Genomic DNA, 19973 nt, shown 5'->3' with positions numbered 1-19973 from the left:
AATTGTCATGTTTAAAAAGAATCAACCATATATAACGTCGACTCTATTTATTAAAAATGTTCTACGAAATTTTGAATTGGTATAAAATCTTAGTAAAGCTACTGATACTGTAGTTTTTTTTTTTAAACCAATATGCTGTTACAAATGGACTATGTCCAGTCACATTATCTAGTTCAAAATTACTACAGCCAGACATTCTCATCCATAAGCTTGACAGAAGATGTATCTTTTGAAATGGAAAAAAGTTTTAGTTTTTATTCTAAAAGAGTGTGCAACACTGAACTCTTTAATGTTCATGTGTAAAAAAAATATAAAACTTATTTTAAAAGTGATCTCTCAACCATTTTTAGAGAAGATTTTCATTAAAAAGCATCTAAAAAGCACCCACGTTCCCTAGCTTTCAAGAAAATTGTGAGTTATAAAACATAAATTAAAAATAAAGATTTTCTTTTTAAATACTTCAATTAAAATTTAGCAATTTTGAAATATTCAATTTTTCATGCATTTAAAAATTTAACTTAGATGCAGAAACCTGACTTTCATTAAAAAAATCAGTTAATTCAAATCAGTGATCCGAATTGAAAATTCGAATCAATAGTGGTTCGAATCAGGATTCGATTTAGTGATCCGAATCCGTGATTCTAATCATCAAAGTGAACTGATTCTGTTAATTAGAATAACTTTGTTGATTCCTTTTACCTAACTATAATTATAATGAACATAATTTTCTGATAAGCGAAAAATGTGCTTCGGCGTTTTGCTCGATGCATGGTAAGGGACCGCTCAAGACTAATTCAGGCCCAAGGCCCGCCAAATTTTCTGGGCCTCTTACTAAATATTTTGAAATTAAATTGCTGTACAGTAGTCCTAACAATAAAAAAGAATCTATTGAACTGCATGATTCAAAAGAAATGTTCTAAGAAATTTTGAAAGTAGACAATTGAAGATTTTTTTTCTAAGATAAAGTTTACGCATCGATCGAGAGCACTAATCTATTACGCTTCAAAGCAAAATATGAAGCAACAAAACAATATTATATCAAAATGAAAATAATTTGGTGACCTCAAGCAATTGAAATCAGTGTTTTTGCTAAAAGTCACTGATTAATTGAATTTATTAATAATAACTTGCATTAAAAAGTCTATTTCAGTACAGAAAAGATATCCAATAAGAGACAAAATTATATTTACTCATAGAAAATTTAAAACACGTTTAAATAATAATTTATTTATATGTAACACATTTTAAAAAATTAACATATTCAATGAGAAAGTCATTTTCAAAATATTGATACATTTAAATCTCTCAATGAATTCAATTAAAAGTCTTAAACAAAAAATTTAATCTAATTCTCAATGACAGCAGCTTCATCAGAAACAGATGGCTCTAATTTATCAACACAGAAATATTTTGATAAAGAATTTCTCATCATTTTTTTTTTTTTTTAATATTTGGATTCATCATTTAAAACTTTTTTTCTCTTCTTGCACAACCAGATTGATAGGTTTCATCATTCCAAAACTATCAGGAAAATCAAAATTTTAATATTGTAGAAGCACGTAAGTCAGTTTAAAACATTCATTTAAGCGTACAAATTGTCCCGATTAAAATTCAGCTGCACTTTCGAATTTGATTATTGCAATGTTTATGTGAATTTGGTTGTAGCACGATATATATTAAAAAAAAAATGAAATAAAATAAATGCATTTTTTGAGAAACGCTGTTTTTTCTTTCTTTCAGTATTTAAAAGACACCTTAATATTGATGACTTTTTACTAATTTTTGAGGCCACTCAGATATTGGGGGCCTTAGGCCCATGCCTATTGGGCCTAGGCGATAATCAGGCCCTGTGCATGACTACGTACACAGAAAGCAGATTCAAAAGCGAAGAAATTGACTGTGGAAAATATGTCTTTATTAGTTAGGTAAATATTAATAGCGAGTCCCTCTTATTTAAAATATTGTATTTTTTTATTCTAAATTAAATTTGACTGCATAACCGAGCATGTTATCAAACTTTACAGCTTCAAAAAATATTTTTTTTTCCAATGGCAGGCATTGAATTTGAATCTTTGCCTATACTATGCCAGAATTGTTGCTCATTTCGCGTTACCCAGTGGGCACCTGTGAACCAAAGTCAAGGAGGCGAGCAACATTGCCCACGCCACACTGCCACAAACCCGTTTATAGGGTGGGCCACATTCACACATCATACACACACACAACAGAGGATAGCACAAAGAGAGTGAGAAACATCCATGCCCAGAGCGGGATTCAAACCCGCAGCCTATGGATTCGCAGTCAGGCACGCTAATCGCTCGGCCACCTGGCCGGCGCTTCAAAAAATATGAAAAATTTAAAAAAAATAAAAAAAAATAAAAAAACTTTTTTTTATTTTTTAGGATTACATAAATTTGTTTCATTAAAAAAAAGCCCGAAAGCTTTCGAATGGAATTATCCCCAAAACAATTGAATTTTTTTAGGCATTTTTTTTTAGACCCAAAAGAATATGTAAAAATTATAACTTTACTTCGAATATTTTCTTTTTTTTACTTTACATTAAAATATATCGAAAAACTGTATACTGAGAGAAGCGGAAAAATTTAATAGCTCTATAACTAATTCGAAATTTAAAAAGATTGCTTGGTGACGGCAAAAAGTCATACTACTACTTGTAATGGTTTTCACTTGGTTAAGCTGAACTACTTAGCTTTAAAAAAGTAAAAAGAATGTAAATAAAAAATCAACTTTTTTTATAAAAATAACTAATATCGCTCGAATGACATTTTCCCTTCAGAGTGCTCTTCAATCATTTTTCTCATAATGTGCAAATTTTACTTGTTTTCATCCAATAGTTTTAACAAATAAATAATCCCAAAATAACTGAAGTGGTAAGATATTACTTGATTAAAAACCTCATTCGCTTCAAAAATATTTAAATTAGAAACAACAGTCAACATGTTTCAAGGGCTCTAAAATAGGCTCCTATTTTTAAAACTAGATTAATTATTTTACACTAGTCTTGAAAATGGGCCCCTATTTTTGTGCGCTTAAAACAAAGTTAACTGATCGTTAAGACACGGTTCCCAGTAGAACACCGAAGTCAAGTATCACTGGCTGCTGTCAGTATGCGGATGGATGGCCACTTGAATCAGTCTACGAAAGGATCGAGGGTGTGCGGTATAGGTCCTCGTTAAACTGTTCCACCGTAAAGTGCTCGACTTCGTGCGCAGGTCGTCGGGCTGCCGAAGCGGCTGTGCCATCCCCTCCACAGAGGATCAAAATTGTGATGGCAGGCCTTCGGATCATCCTCAGGGACGTTTCTCAGACCGTCGCCAGTAGCCCATAGTGCAGCTCCAGTGCTACGTAAATAAAACTACAACTACATTAAAGTAAATCCATAGTTATTTCCAATTTGTATATTTTTGAAACAAATGAGTCTTTGTTTCAAGCAATAGTTTTGGCGTAAAGAGAGGGAGAAACGCTTGTCAATAATTTGCTGTAACAGTAATGACTGTAACTTATATATCAATATAGAATTAATCATTAAGGTATCTATTAACTAGTGCAAAAACATGATTTTGGACAACATTTTCGAAATTGAGTTTAGTATAAATTTAGAATTCCTGTACTCTTAACTTTCTAAAAATACTTCACTTTTGTTTGTACTCCATTTATTTATAAAGTTATAGCAGTTTTTGTACAAGGTGATAACAGTGGATAGACTGGGGGTTTTAAGTTTATCTCTAAATCAGATTTTTTCACATTTCACACCACTTTAAACACCATATCTCCTGTTGTTTTTGAAATAATTGTCCACTATTTTTCATGAGTGTTTATGATTATAGCAAACATGTTTCGAACTCAGACTAAGAGAAAAAGTAGAATTTCATTTCTTATGCATGTTTTTTTTCGCTAAGACAAGTGCTGATATTTTTAAAAAAATCTTTTCTTTTTCTTTTTTTTCTTTCTTTTTTTTTTTTTTTTTTTTTAAAGCTACATTGATCCTTAATTCAGTAGTATATGCACTTGCTTTTAAGACAATAGTTCAAAACATAGTTGATAGCCTTCTAAATTTTTTTACGGTGTTTAGTGTATATGCAAAAAACTGCTCTATTTTCTTTAATCGAAAAATGGTCATTTAAAAAACAAAAATATAATACTGTAAATGTTTTGCTAGTTTCATAAGCTTTTACTCATAATAAAGCAAATGGACTAGTTTTTTAAAATTTTATATTAATATTTTTTAAAAAAAAATGTCAAAACTAGTCGGATATCTTAAAGTCTGTTTATTGTACAGCAAAAAAATATATAAATCAAAAGAACAATGAAAACCACTTCAACATGTCTTTCAAGTTCGTGACAGTTTTACCTTGAAATGATTACTTCTATTTTTTCTTTTCTTCTTTTTTTTTCTTTTTTAATTTACTAAGCAACGCCGATAAAAGCCGTCAAGTTACTAGAAATAAAATAAAAAAATATATATATTTATTTATAAAAGCCTGTCTCATTATTTCCAAGGAGCTCAGTCAGTTTCCTGGACGCCACATTGTATATTAACATCAATGGAAATGTAACTTCCCCACGGTAGATTTTCAAGGACAACCGCTTTGTCATCGCGCTTTAACGCGATTATCGAAGACTTCCTGGTTTGTGAGAGATACCAGGTAGTTATCATAACATAAATTCGTCCTGACAACATAGAATATATAATCGTTGGAAAAAACGTTACATCAATAATGTTTAGAGAATAATAGTGCTTATGAAAAAGTGATGTTAGAATCATAAAAGTGATTATGATAATATTATATGAATCAGTGAAATATATATGTTTTAAAATGCTTCGTTCAAATTATTTTGAATTTATTTAAAAAATATTCAATAAAAATCCTTTTTTGTAAGATTTTATGTTTATGACGCAAGTTTTTATTAGTCTTATACAGTAAAAATCCGGAAAAATGGTGCTAGGCAAATTGCTCTAGGACAGTTTGTTATTGATTTATTTATCAAAATATGTGACAAAAATAAAATCCCTAACACCTTGAATAGTTTCTATTCCGATGTTTGGGTTTGTATGTATGTTCAAACTGCAGTCTTCGTGGTTTAAGTTGAATCTCTTAGAGATGCCCGAGGTAAAGCGTAATAACCGCGCTTAATATGTTTACTTTGAATCTTAATTAAAAATAAACAAGTTAGAAAAAGAAGAAAAAAAATCTTATTAAAATCGGATGGGTCATTGCTTAAGGAGGTAGAATTAAAAATATCAAAGCAAATTTGAAGGAATTTTTATTATCGCCTCTCTGTTTCCAATGGAAATTTTTCCCCCTCTATAATGATAGCTTAACAGAGTTTATTTGTTTTCCAGAACTATTAATTTGTAAACTAGCATGTATTTTTTTTACTTCATCTTAGACACGTGTTTTAAAAACATATATTAAGGGTGGTTGATTATCGAACAATTATTATGATCGAGCAATTATTACATCGAGATAATCATTATGCTGATTGAAAACTCTTAAACCAAAACACGTTTGGTCTGAATCTCAAGTAATTTAATGCATCTACTGCCCGTCAGCCTGTTCTGGTTTGCCTCTCTCGGTCACGGCGGTTTTTCTAGTTTCGTTTTTTCATTTTTACTTATTTTTCATGTTTCTTTTACGACTTTACTTTTATACCGCTGTTTCACTTTCTGCTACTGATGTTTTTCTAGTTTTGTTTTTCACCTTTATCTATTTTCCATCTTTTCGTTCAAAACTTTACGTTCTCTGCGTCAAATCACTTTAGTTTTCCTCATTCATGTTTGGCGAGTCTTGAAAATGGATTTCTTTTTCTGAAGCTTGAAACATTTCGACTTATACCATCTTCAATATATATATATATATATATATATATATATAAGTAAATAAATAAAGTCTATATTATAAGATAAACCTCTAGACGTTCTGAAAGGCAAATATTTTCAGTTTACCTTCACGCTCTAAAACATTCCTTTGGATTAAATAATTTTTATTTCGCTCTTTTAAATTATTTAAGACCAACTTAAAATTTTTTGTTACTGATAATAATGAAAGCTATAAATAAAAGAATAAAAGAAGATACTAAAAAAAAGGTAATATCTTCCAACTGAATTAAAATGTTTTATGATTTTACTCTATATACAATATGTTAAATCTTTAAACTTCATCATTCTAATTATTTCAAGTTCTCAAGGTAAACAAACCTGGACGTGAGCCAATAAAAAATTGTTTTTATTTACCTACGTCACGCAACAGCGACCAATCATACTATAGCATTCGATTCGGAGAAAGTTGAATTTTGCGTTGGATCTTTTTTATCTCATCACGAATTTCAGAAGTAATTGAGTCTCGATTCATTGTTTTAAACACGGGGAACTCTTGCCTGATTCAGAATACAGTGGATGCTAAATACAATTTAGCTCGAAACAGAAATATTGCAGTTAGAACAATGAATTTTAATTTCGCAGGAAAAAGAGCTTTGGTGACCGGAGCTGGGAAAGGTAAGATTTTTCTTGGTTATTTATCGGCGTTATAAATCATACATTTATTACAACAGGAGGAGGAATTTTATAGTTTCAGTGAAACAGCATAAGATTTTAACTGATTATTAGTACTATTATTTTAGTTTAAAAAACCATACAAAACACTAAAAAACCAATATTTTTTCATAAAAAAATTAATCTGAAAACAGAAGAAAATTTATATATTTGTGATTTGGTATTGCAATTTTTATAAATAAAATAGTGATTAAAGCTATTATAATAATTATATAAGCAATCCTGCATCAATTTGCGTAAAAGTTCCCACAGTTAACCCGACAGCAAAGGGACTCTACCCCATGATCTGACTAACACGTCCACTGAGGATATTTTATGTCACTCTAAGATGTCACCACTGTGGTCGGGTGCCAGCCGTCATTCGGGTGATTAATCTGTTCAAGGAAATGGCCGAAATGTTCTCTCTGCATAATCTACTCCCCTCCCCCCTGATCCTCCTTTAATTTTTTTTTTTTATTTCATTTTTTTTTTTTTTTTTAGTTGTAGACCTGCGTACCAAGCTCTAGGTCAGGGATAGCGGACCAATGGCACGCGACACAATATTTTGGGCACGCCACCGATCACAATTGTTATTACACTATGAATTGTTATTACACAAATGTTATTACACTATGAAGCATATGTAACAATTAAATTAAAATTCACAAAAAGCAAACAAAATAATAAACAATTATTAATAAAAAAATTAACAATTAATGCTAAAAAAACAATTAATAACCATAAAAAGCAAGCTAACAATGAATAACAAGCAAAAAAAAACATTAATAATCCTGCTTAAACTAACATCTTACAACCTAATATAAGTTATTTGTCATCGAATCTGCATCAACAGAAGTCACATTGATGATACTTTAAGTTCTTTTAAGACTTGGCAAAGTGTTTTTTTTCTTTCAATGTAAATAAAGAGTTTTTTGAGTTGATAGTATTTAGTATTATTATTTTCCCAATAATCACGAACTCAAAATTATTTGCCGGCACGTCTATGACCTCATGAAACAATTTTTTAGAAAAAATGGCACGTTGGTGTATAAAGGTTCGCCATCCCTGCTCTAGGTTAATGAATGAAGACCATTGAAGTCTTGTACCTGCTAACTTATAGATCAATGAAGTTTTATTCACGCGAAATTATGGGTCGGCGAAGTTTCGAATTCGAAGAAATTTTTCACCCCAAACCGCGAAATCAGACACATAAACCAAAGAATTTGCATAAACATACTTACTGTAAATAAAAATACCTTTTTTTTCTCGACGAATTTGAATTCCTGACTGCCAACATAAGGAATGGTTGCAATCTGAAAATAAGGTCCCAAGAGTGAGCGTTCGAAAGTGGGGACTCATTATGGTTAATTTTACTTTTTGCTTATTTTGCTATGTCTCGAAAAAAGATTTAGCAAATCGAGAAAATTTTTGTGCTCAATTTTAAAATTCGCTAAAAGTGATTATATACAAAAAATACTTTTTCATAAATACTTTTTTTCTTATTGATTTATTTAATACTTGTCGTAAAAAAATTTTGAGCTGCAAACTGTATCAATTTAAATCCCATTAAAAAGAATGTATTTTTATTTGGCAAAATACAAAATTTTGAACGAAATCGGTGGAATAGTTTGTGAGAAATCGAATTTTAAATACACGACTTTTTTAAAATATGAATATAATAAACTCAGAAAATCTTTTGGCTGCTTAAAAAGTAATAATTTTTTTCCTTTTATATCAACTTTCGCTTTCTTCATCGTTGTTTTCAGAAAGGTTTAAAAAAATTATAATAAAAATCCAAATATTTCATAAATAAACCGGACAGCGAAAAAAAAATTAAAAAGAATAAATAAATAAAAAAAACGCGTTCTTTTGAGTTTTGACAAACTCGTTTTTATTCAGTTGTTCAGTTTTTATTCAAATAAAACTTGACCCACAGTTTTTTATCTCTTAAAAAGACTCTAAAGATATGCATTAAAGGGGGCAATTACGGAACACTCTGAATTCACCCAAAATTGTATAATTCTTTTATGATATATTTTGATCATAATTTTTCTAAAGTATAGGTATGATTCAGATGTAAATTTTAAAGAATTTAAAATAACTATTTCAGACTAGAGAATTAGTTTTTTTTTAAATGTAAAATTGCGATTTTGTCATGATTGTTACTGTGTCTATTATTTTTTATCGGAACATTTGTTGTCATTTTATTAATACTCTGCATGTTTTCTAATAAATGTATTTTTCAATAAAACTTATCGATTTCAAGTTATAAATTGGCAAACGTTGTGCTTTTATGAATAAATATGAACAACGTAAGGAAAGTGCTTATTGTAACACATAAACAATATAGTTTCGGTTTTGTAATGTAAAAAAACCTCCATCAGTGTCCTCAAACAAAGATATGGGTTTGAACACTGACGATGGCTAGATGAACCAAAATTGAAGTATGTTAATGTGTTTAATTGTACTTAATTGTAACTAATTGTACGTAATTGACGTCGCTAAATTGTAATCGAACGCATACCTGCCAACTCTTCCGGATTTTCCGAAAGATTTTATTTTCATATTTAAAGTGGAAGTTATTATATACTATTTTTTCTTTTATAATCTTAATTTTTAAATGATATTGATCACCACTATTCTTACAAAAATTAAGCACAGATATTAATATGCGTTAATATCATGGTTGTCAACTTAAGTTTTCTCAAATACAACGTATTTGTTTGCTTAAAATTGAAGTTTTAATTCCATTTTAATACCACTGGGAAAAATGATAATGGAAGGGATTAAAAGTTGGCAGGTATGCGAACGTATCATTTTATTTATTTATCTTTTAGCACTTGTCGCTGCAAATAAAGATTATTTATAGTAAATTACGTGTTACGAAACTATTGCTTTTCTTATTGAAAAATTGAAAGTTTAGCTACATATAAATCAAATATTTTTTTATTGTATAGTGCGCAAAAAAATAAACGCACTACCCTGAATAACTTTTGATTTAACGATCGGATCTTCACTCGATCGCAATGTTTTGAGGAGGTTACCTCAAATATGTTAATTAATTAGTAATGATATTTTAAGTTAATTAGATTCAACGTATTTCCTCTCAATAAATATACCTTTTTTTCTACTGATTCGGATTTCTGACCCCCCCCCCCCAAAATTTAGAGGATAGCCGCAATCTGGGAAATATTTTTATATAACTTTTATCATCACTGAAATTTTTCCCAACATCTTGATGCGTGCTAAATTTATATCTGTCAAAAATAATGCTACTTCTTCTTTTCCAATCTACTTGATAAACATTGTTTTTAAAATTTTTATATCATCTTTCTGTAATTTTTAAATCTTTAGCTTAATGGCATACCTGCAAGTGACGTAGTTTTGGGTATTTAGATCTTGATTGGTTGTTGAAAAGTGGCATTTGCTTACGTTAGCAACTGTTCTTTCTATTCTCTTTCGAGTAAGCCAAGCCCGTCAAATATTAAGCGACACATTCTTCATTCTTACAAAAAGATTCTTTCACTAAGATTTCATTTCTTTCACTATATACTTCTCACATCGCACAAGGATTGGTATGAAGCTATGTAGAACATAAACTAAGTATGCATCGAAGTTGCTAAGTACACAAATCGAAAATTTACCAAGATTATTATAAAATTCATAAACAAATAATAAATCTAAGTTTTGTTAAAGACGCAGACAAGAAAGGAGTATATTTCAACAAATTCGGTGTAAGATACGACGCTGTGTTTAATTAACTTCATGTTAATTAACATTCTATTTTATGTGGCCAAAACTTAGCTCAACTTCAACACACCAATTTGCTTATAAATGATCACCTATCGTTGACGTCATAGGTCACATGTGTGGGTATCCGTGATCTTCTTGAAGTGCAAGTACCTAATTATTGCTAAAACGCATTGTCTTAAAAATAGATTTATTTTAAATTTTAATGTCTAAAATACAATTTTAATTTCGATTTAATTGAAATTTAAAAATAAAATGGTGAAATTAAATGTTAAATAAAAGTTTATACTTTACTAGAATTTTAAATTTGTTTCAAAAAATTTATAAACCTTATGAATATACAAACGAAATACCGTGAGAAGCTCGATGGTGAATAATATTTCTCTTAAAATATGCTAAAACTTATCCCGGCTCAAATAATATGTGGAAAAATAAAAACTCATAAATTGTACAATTTAATGAGTTTCACGAGTATAATTTTTGTTATTATTTTTTTAACAACTCGGGTTTTTTTCTTTCTTGGTTTACTTTGGAATAAACCTTGGATTTCATGTATACAATGTATCTAGTTGCATGTTTAAACGCAAAAAGCTTTTTTATGTTTTTCCTTGTAACTATGGATACAAAATAGATTTTACCTGATTAATGAATCGTTTTGATGCATTCGTTTTTGTTTTCTATGTTCTTAAATAATTTTAAAAATAAGTTCCGAGAGTAAAATTGAAAACAAAGTAAGCCACGTGCCTTACGAGTAAAATAATTTTTTCCCCTTTAATTATAACTAGCCGCCACCAGCGATCAGCTGGTCCGCATTTTTAAAAAAGCAGAATTTCAAATATTTCGAGATTTAAAATTATGCATTCAAAAATTAAAATAACATTTAAGTATAAAATCATATTGATGGTGTCAGAGTTGGTTGAGTTTATACCTTTTGCATGTTTGCACATTTAGATTTTGGGCGTTTTGAGGAATTTTTAAGATTTGACGAAAATGTTATCGTGTTGAATTTGTGATTAAAATGTCCAATAAAACATTTGCTAACATTTTAAACAAAGAAAATTTGTGAAAACCAGATTGTACATGCATTTGCTATTGTCAATTATAGTTACATTGGTAATTAAAAAGTCCCATCAGTAAATTTTACTTTAAAGGACTTTTTTTTTTTGCCAAACCGATTTTTCAAACCAATATCCGAAAAGATCCCGAGATACAATAACATCTTTCCACTTCAGTTTCTTAGGATTACTCAACTTTGATATCAGTTTAGGCAAAATTATTTTTGCCTTTAAAATTGAGTGCTAAGATAAAAATTTGTCTGAGACTGGCTCAGTCTGAATTTAGAAAATATTGAATATTGAAACAAAAATATTCTTTCTTGAACAATATTTTGAGTTTTACGAAGTTATGTATGCAGTCATTTACATATTTGATATATGAAAAAAAGAACTTTGCTGAAATCTCCTGTTTGACTTCATTAAAACTATGGATGGTTGAGCTTGTAAAACTAAGCACAGATGGCGCTAGTTTTTAAAATTAGTCGTAAGACTTCCGAGTTACTACTTTCAATCGATTTTTACGCCTATGCTTGAAAAGCGCGCCATCCGATATTCCGTTATATTGTAAACATTACGAGTGTAATAACTCGTAATGTTTACCCTATAACGCGTTCTTTCAATTTAAATTTCAACTAAACGAACAACAAATGAATTCGGAGACTATACAAGCTTACAATGATGCCATCAAAAATAAAATAAAAGGTGATTTTTTTTGGACACAAATATAGCCAAATGAAGGATAACGCTCAAAACATGGTAAACCTTACACTTTATTTATGGCTGTGAAATCAATTTTCTCATATTTGTTTTACTCTCACGATCTGTTGGAATTTATAAATTACAGAAAACTCTTGAGAATGGTAAAATTACGCGTAAATTTAAACACATATCACGATAATAAATACAGTCGGACCTCTATTTAACGAAGTCGCTAAATACCGATAATATGTTCGTTATATAGAAAATTCGTAAAATAGAAAATTACCTTTTGAAGTACAACTCAACACACATTTTCATAAACACTAGGCATAATTAAAATAACAATTGATACACCTTTATTTTGTAACTGGTATCTACTATTTATTTTATAAATCTTAACCATGAAAGAAATCTGCACGGAAAGCAAGAATAAAGCAAAACATTATCCAGTGTTACACTATCACGCGAGATACATTCTCAACTAAAAAAAAAAGCTAAATTTATGCATGAAATTATATCTGCATTTATTATAAAAGTAATTTCAAACGTACATTACCACATGCGTTCTTAAGTTTAGTTGTTACCATATATGGCAACGTTACTTTTAAAAAGTAACGAGTAAAAGTACAAGTATTTCTAAAAAAAGTAACGAGTAAAAAGTTCTTATTTTAAAAAGTAACGAGTAAAAAGTACAAGTAAAAGTACAAGTACTGAACAAAAAAAGTAACGATTTAAAAGTACATTTCTAGGAAATCGAAAATTCAAAGTAACCTAGAAGTTTATTAAATAATATTCTTATGTTCTTTAATGTTTTTGCAAAATTGTTGTTATTTATTTAATTACTTTTAATTTTTAAAGTCATGAACATTAATTTATTTTTAAATTCGGAAGAATATTATAATATAATTTTATAATATAATCGCATAATGTAATTTTAAAATTAAATATAATTTTAATAACAAACTTTTTATGGATTTGCACGAAAAAGAAATTTTATCTATTGATTTTAATTTTTAGTTTATTATTTTTATTTATTTAAATTACCATTGATTTAAAATTGTTTTACTTTATAGAAACGCGTTTTAAAAGCACAACGCGGGGTTTCAGATAGCTTTGTGATCTTTGAGCTAGTAAAAAATAATTGAATGTGCAGTTTAAGTTTAAACAGAACAGTCTACAGTTTTATTTGTAACAATGGCTAATGCTGAGGTTATGAGAGAAAATCACTTTCCGAACATTTCTGCCTAACGGAATGATTAAAATTTGTAAACGAATTTCAGTATCAGCGGCTAAATTAATACTTTCGAGTTTTCAAGAGTTAAAATAGTTTTTTAATTAATTATTATTTTTTTAAATTTTTTTTTTAGAAAGCTTACCGAGTTTTAGAAAAATTAACGATTTCATTCAACATTTCCGTTACAAATACTTGTACTTTTTCCCTAAATAAGTAACGAAAGTACAAGTAAAAGTACTAAATTTAAAAAGTAACGAAGTACAAGTAAAAGTACGTACTTTTTACTTGTACCGGCGGTACAAATAACGAAAGTAAAAGTACTGCCATATATGGTTGCTACTGATAAAATCCGTTAATTTTGTCAGAGTTTTTCATTCGAAATGCAAACAAAAAAGGAAAGGGATTTTATTGCTTTCTCTGAAAGTTAAGAAGCTTCGAAAATCAATTTATGGCTATTTCCCCATGAAATGCGTTAACAAGTTTGGAATGTTTTGAAATACAGTGGAGCATCGTTTATACGACGATCACTTATACGACGTTTACATTTATACGACGTTTTAGTGTGGTCCCAAATCATTCCTATTCATTTTAATGTAAAAATATATCGTTTATACGACGCACAGAATCGGTTATACGTCGATTTTTAGATTTTGTTCTTTATTTAATTTTTTATTTTTTCTTGTGTATTTTAAAAAAGGGCGGAATTTGCCAACATGAATGATACAGCAAAGGGTGTCAACAAGAATGCTTGGATGACGACCGTAATTTTTACTAGATGACTGAAAAAACTAGACAATGTTATGAAGAGGAAAAAACGAAAAATTTTGCTATTCATCGACCAATGTCCAGCGCACCCATCGATACTAATTATTTTGGAAAATGTAAAAGCTCTCTTTTTTCCTGCAAATTGCACAAGTGCGCTTCAGCCATTAGATTTGGCCGTGATTAGAAATTTAAAATTGCATCATAGAAAGCAGTAACTTCAACTCGCTATTCAAAGCATTGTAGAGAATAATAGCAAGAAAATATAATTGAAGGTAACATACATTCAAATGGCTCACTGCAATTTTTCTCCTTTGGTTATTTGTTTGTTTTGCTTTGTCTAATTTAGAAATTTATGTAAATCAACACGTTAAACATTAAAATTAACTGAAAACAGAGTTAGTTTCAGTTTTAGAAGTAAAAATCGATTATACGACGTTATCGTTTATACGACGTTTTTCGGTGGTCCCTTCGGCGTCGTATAAACGATGCTCCACTGTACTTTGGGAAACAGGGTAAGGGGATCTCAAAGAAAAGTTCGTTAAACAGAAAATTCACTTCGCTATTTGGAAGCTATTTTACGAAGAAATTTCCAAAATGTTCTTGGTTCCTCGAAAAAAATCGCAAAATAGAGAAATTCGCAAAAAGGAAGTTCGTTAAAAAGAAGTCCGACTGTATTAAGCCTGTTCACACATCGCCTCGTAAGGATAACATAAGCGGAAGGATACTCCGGAAGTTTTCTAAATTTCTTCCGGTTTTTGGAAGCCTGTACTTGTTTACATTCGGTCAATCATTCATACATGCTGTTAAAAGTGTTTTTCTTTTTCTTTGAACAGGTGTTGGAAAAGCTTTAACATTGAAACTTGCTGAGCTTGGAGCTGAGGTGCTCGCTGTTAGCAGAACGCAATCTGATTTAGATGCTTTAACTAAAACTGTAAGCATTTTATATTCCTGACATCAATCTGGATTTCAAATTAATGATCCTTAAAATCATCAAATTTGGCTATTTTAGAATTTCGTACATTCTCGCGCTCCAATTCCTAACATGGAGGAATGGTCAGTCTTGATGGTACCGTCAAGAATTAGATGGTTTTTGTTGATGAAAGGTTTTGATAACAACCATTATATTATTCATGATGGTCCTTCATAGGAGCCATGATATAAACTTAAATATTTTTAAAACAATAATTTAATGAAGGTACATAATATGTTAATTCATAGCAATTGAAATAAAATTTTTAAAAACATTTGCATTCGTATTCAGAATAAGAAAATTTTAATGAACAAATTTATTTATTTTTTGTGTAGAGTCCAAAGATCAAAACTCTCCTTTTGGACATTGGCAAGTGGAGTGCAACTAAGGAAGCACTCAAAAATGTGGGTCCAATTGACTTCTTGGTAAACAATGCTGCAATCATGGATGTTAAAGAGTACGGCGATATCAGCGAACAAGAAGTTGACAGGTAAAAATTCTAAGACTAACAAGTTGTCATAATAATTTCATTATAAGATAAAAGAGATACTCAAAAATGTGGGTAAAATTGATTTCTTGGTAAATAATGCTGATGGACGTTAAAGAGTTCAGAAATATCAGCGATCAAAGAGTTGACAGGTAAAAATTCTAAGAATTATAAGTTCTCATAATAATTACATTAAGATAAAACAAGCAATAAAATAATATCCTCAACATGGTCGAAACGAATTTCGCATCCGACTTGCACCAACCACAGTGCTGACGTAAAATATCCTCAGTGGTAGACGGATCATGGGTTTGAGTCCCCTTGCTGTCAGGTTAACCATGGGATGTTCTCGTGGTCTTCCTCTCCATGTAACGAAAATGGTTTGTTCCATCAAAAAAGTCCTCCATGAATGCAACATCTCTCCCAATACTTGATCCAGGAGTTCACTTGTTTTCCGGGTTGAGTTCAAAAATTGCAAGGATACAGCGTTAAACATTGGTAGTCGTAAACCCAAAACTTGGGTCGGCTATTTAACGGCGGTAATAAAATAAAAATAAAATATCCTCAACGTGTAATATTGAGCATGTATGGGACTTACAGGAGAGAACAATTGGAGATTGCAACCAACCCTGGTAAACAATTAGTAAAACTGCGTTGCTGAAAAAACTGTGACTAATTGTCACAAGAAACTCTAAAATGCCATACGTTAGTCTGCATAGTTGCCAAAATAGATTATATTTGTACCCTAAAAAAGCTATCTAAAAGCTGTAAACCACTGTTTAATACAACTTAACTACAATGTTCTATCAGTTCTATCATGAGTGTATTGTAGTTGCTAAATAAATTTATTTGAAGTTAATCTGTGCTAGTACCATTTTTTTTCCTTAAAATTTTTTTGTACTGTGGTTCTGCAAACAATCGTTAAAATCCTCCTCATTATGAATACAACGTTCCTTAGTGGCTGGGTGGCTCAGTTGGTTTGTTGTCGGACATCTGAGCCCAATGAGCCCAAGTCTGCGGGTTCGATCCCCGGCCCAGACACCGGATTTTCGGGATGCAGAAAATCATCAGCGGCCATGTCGTATGTTTATGTAAAAGACCCCTGGACCTGCACTTTAGCATCCAAATAGAGTCTCGGTGCTGTCATCCAGTGTGGCAGAAACCAGACGTCCAAATTAACATGACAAACGGTATCTCACCCATTGTGGTGGTCCTGAAAAAGTAGATACCACCTCTGGAGAACGCACTAGGTCTGCTCATCAGCAAGACCGATTGTGCAGCTCATTGGAAATAAAAAAAAATATTTAAAAAAATAAAAAATAAAAACGTTCCTTAAGCTTTGAAATAATTATATTATGAAAATGTCTGAAGAAATTGCCTCCTGCTGTCAAACTGGTTTAATCCCAACTTATTCTATAGTCAGATTTTGATAACTTTCTTTTTCTTGTTTATTCTTAGCTCATATGTGACCCCTTATGTAAATTTTTACAAGGTTTTTAAAAATTTATATTAAAATTGGTAATAACAATGCCAATGGTATTTGTTTTTATTAGCTTTTTTTCCTGTATAAAAACCTGGAAAATTAAAAAGTTTTCAAACTGAAACTACTGCATGTAAATATTTAACAATTTTTCTCATATTTATTTCGTTAATGTGTAAAAATATAAAGCATACAAATACATCTATCACTTGACAAAAATATGATTTTATGACATTATATACTTCTCTTACTATATGTAATGCATATTATCATTATTTGATGCATTATTTATTCATGAAATTCTTTTTTGTTAGGACATTCGACATAAACGTGAAAGCAATTATTAATATAAGTCAGGTAAGAGTGTAGTAAACATTTCTTTTTAAATTTGCTCTTAAGTAAAAACCCGTACATTTATTTTATAAGTCAATAATATGAATATCATTTTAAATGAATAAATTTATTGCAGTTAATAGCCAATCAGATGAAAGAACGGGGAGAAGGAGGGTCGATAGTGAACGTATCCAGCATGCTAGGATTGCAAGTGGGTCCAGCATACGGCGTTTATTGTGCCAGTAAAGGTGCAGCGGGTCAGGTGACCAGAAGTATGGCTTGTGAATTTGGACCACATAAAGTAAATAACTTTTAATTTTCGATTTGTTTCTATTAATAAAATTAATATTCTCTATTCACTAAAAAAAAACGAACAAACTATTTAGGAAACATTGTTCCGGATTTTTTTAAAACTACGTAATCATTGAAAAATAATTTCGAAATTTAATGAATGAATATTACAGAATATTTAGCGAATTCATTTCCATATCTTGAAACTGCCGCAAAAATCACTGCGTTTTTTCCCATCTAGAATTTCTTGTGTTGGGCAAAGGATATACATAAGGGAAAAATTCTAGCTTTCACTGGCGTAATGTAAACCAGCTATGGTTAAACCTAAGCTTAGGCATGCTTCCCTCGTATCAGTAACTCCTCGTATAAAGGGAAAAACAACATTTAGCGGCTCAACAAGACAGGTTCTTGTAACAAGTTAGCACTCTCCTCTCCATCTCACCACTACTGGGGATGGGAGCAGGTTAACTTATAAAAATATTTTTATGCGTTAAAGAATAAATATGCATCGGCCGGGAATCGAACCCGGGCCGCCCACGTGGCCGGCGAGCATTCTACCACTGAACCACCCATGCTTGCCGACATGTAATAAAATATTTTGCAGTTCATTGAGAGCGTTCAACTGAATCACGTTATTTCAAATTATTAGCTGCGATCACTTGGCTTTCACTTGCGATGTTATACCTACTCTGCTTATTCTTTACTCTATAGAGATTACTCCGGTTGCATATACTGTTTAAAAATACAAATTAAAACTTCTCTCGTAATTAATAAAGAAAATATTTTCATCAGTTAAAAAATAAGTGTGCATCGGCCGGGAATCGAACCCGGGCCGCCCGCGTGGCAGGCGAGCATTCTACCACTGAACCACCGATGCTTGCCGACATGTAATAAATTATTTTGCCGTTCATTGAGAGCGTTCAAGTGAATCACGTTATTTCAAATTATTAGCTGCGATCACCTGGCTTTCACTTGCGATGTTATACCTACTCTGCTTATTCTTTACTCTATAGAGATTACTCCGGTTGCATATACTGTTTAAAAAAACGAATTAAAACTTCTCTCGTAATTAATAAAGAAAATATTTTCATCAGTTAAAAAATAAATGTGCATCGGCCGGGAATCGAACCCGGGCCGCCCGCGTGGCAGGCGAGCATTCTACCACTGAACCACCGATGCTTGCCGACATGTAATAAATTATTTTGCCGTTCATTGAGAGCGTTCAAGTGAATCACGTTATTTCAAATTATTAGCTGCGATCACCTGGCTTTCACTTGCGATGTTATACCTACTCTGCTTATTCTTTACTCTATAGAGATTACTCCGGTTGCATATACTGTTTAAAAAAACGAATTAAAACTTCTCTCGTAATTAATAAAGAAAATATTTTCGTCAGTTAAAAAATAAATGTGCATCGGCCGGGAATCGAACCCGGGCCGCCCGCGTGGCAGGCGAGCATTCTACCACTGAACCACCGATGCTTGCCGACATGTAATAAATTATTTTGCCGTTCATTGAGAGCGTTCAAGTGAATCACGTTATTTCAAATTATTAGCTGCGATCACCTGGCTTTCACTTGCGATGTTATACCTACTCTGCTTATTCTTTACTCTATAGAGATTACTCCGGTTGCATATACTGTTTAAAAAAACGAATTAAAACTTCTCTCGTAATTAATAAAGAAAATATTTTCATCAGTTAAAAAATAAATGTGCATCGGCCGGGAATCGAACCCGGGCCGCCCGCGTGGCCGGCGAGCATTCTACCACTGAACCACCCATGCTTGCCGACATGTAATAAAATATTTTGCAGTTCATTGAGAGCGTTCAACTGAATCACGTTATTTCAAATTATTAGCTGCGATCACCTGGCTTTCACTTGCGATGTTATACCTACGCTGCTTATTCTTTACTCTATAGAGATTACTCCGGTTGCATATACTGTTTAAAAATACAAATTAAAACTTCTCTCGTAATTAATAAAGAAAATATTTTCATCAGTTAAAAAATAAGTGTGCATCGGCCGGGAATCGAACCCGGGCCGCCCGCGTGGCAGGCGAGCATTCTACCACTGAACCACCGATGCTTGCCGACATGTAATAAAATATTTTGCAGTTCATTGAGAGCGTTCAACTGAATCACGTTATTTCAAATTATTAGCTGCGATCACCTGGCTTTCACTTGCGATGTTATACCTACTCTGCTTATTCTTTACTCTATAGAGATTACTCCGGTTGCATATACTGTTTAAAAATACAAATTAAAACTTCTCTCGTAATTAATAAAGAAAATATTTTCATCAGTTAAAAAATAAATGTGCATCGGCCGGGAATCGAACCCGGGCCGCCCGCGTGGCC

At 31.2% G+C, this 19973-nt stretch overlaps 1 protein-coding gene and 4 non-coding genes across 5 annotated transcripts in view; 1 reads left to right on the top strand and 4 right to left on the bottom strand.

Moving 5' to 3' along the window:
• The first annotated feature begins 6286 nt into the window (after nucleotides 1-6286).
• Nucleotides 6287-19973, top strand: part of LOC107446634 (L-xylulose reductase) — a 52884-nt gene continuing 39197 nt past the window's right edge. The window contains exons 1-5 of the mRNA XM_016061325.5: nucleotides 6287-6517; nucleotides 14890-14987; nucleotides 15362-15516; nucleotides 17308-17350; nucleotides 17463-17627. Coding sequence (XP_015916811.1) covers nucleotides 6466-6517; nucleotides 14890-14987; nucleotides 15362-15516; nucleotides 17308-17350; nucleotides 17463-17627 — 513 coding nt within the window. The 5' untranslated portion in view covers nucleotides 6287-6465. The remainder of the gene's footprint in view (nucleotides 6518-14889; nucleotides 14988-15361; nucleotides 15517-17307; nucleotides 17351-17462; nucleotides 17628-19973) is intronic.
• Nucleotides 18424-18494, bottom strand: TRNAG-GCC (transfer RNA glycine (anticodon GCC)). The gene has a single exon. It is a non-coding gene; the product is annotated as a tRNA-Gly (tRNA).
• On the bottom strand, nucleotides 18726-18796 carry TRNAG-GCC (transfer RNA glycine (anticodon GCC)). Its single transcript has one exon. It is a non-coding gene; the product is annotated as a tRNA-Gly (tRNA).
• Nucleotides 19028-19098, bottom strand: TRNAG-GCC (transfer RNA glycine (anticodon GCC)). Its single transcript has one exon. It is a non-coding gene; the product is annotated as a tRNA-Gly (tRNA).
• TRNAG-GCC (transfer RNA glycine (anticodon GCC)) lies at nucleotides 19632-19702 on the bottom strand. Its single transcript has one exon. It is a non-coding gene; the product is annotated as a tRNA-Gly (tRNA).

This window comes from Parasteatoda tepidariorum, chromosome 2, assembly GCF_982258835.1.
Source record: "Parasteatoda tepidariorum strain Cologne lab strain chromosome 2, Ptep-v5.0, whole genome shotgun sequence".
Taxonomy (NCBI): domain Eukaryota; kingdom Metazoa; phylum Arthropoda; class Arachnida; order Araneae; family Theridiidae; genus Parasteatoda; species Parasteatoda tepidariorum.
Note: the sequence above shows the minus strand (reverse complement) of the source record. Positions and strands in the feature narration are given on the sequence as shown.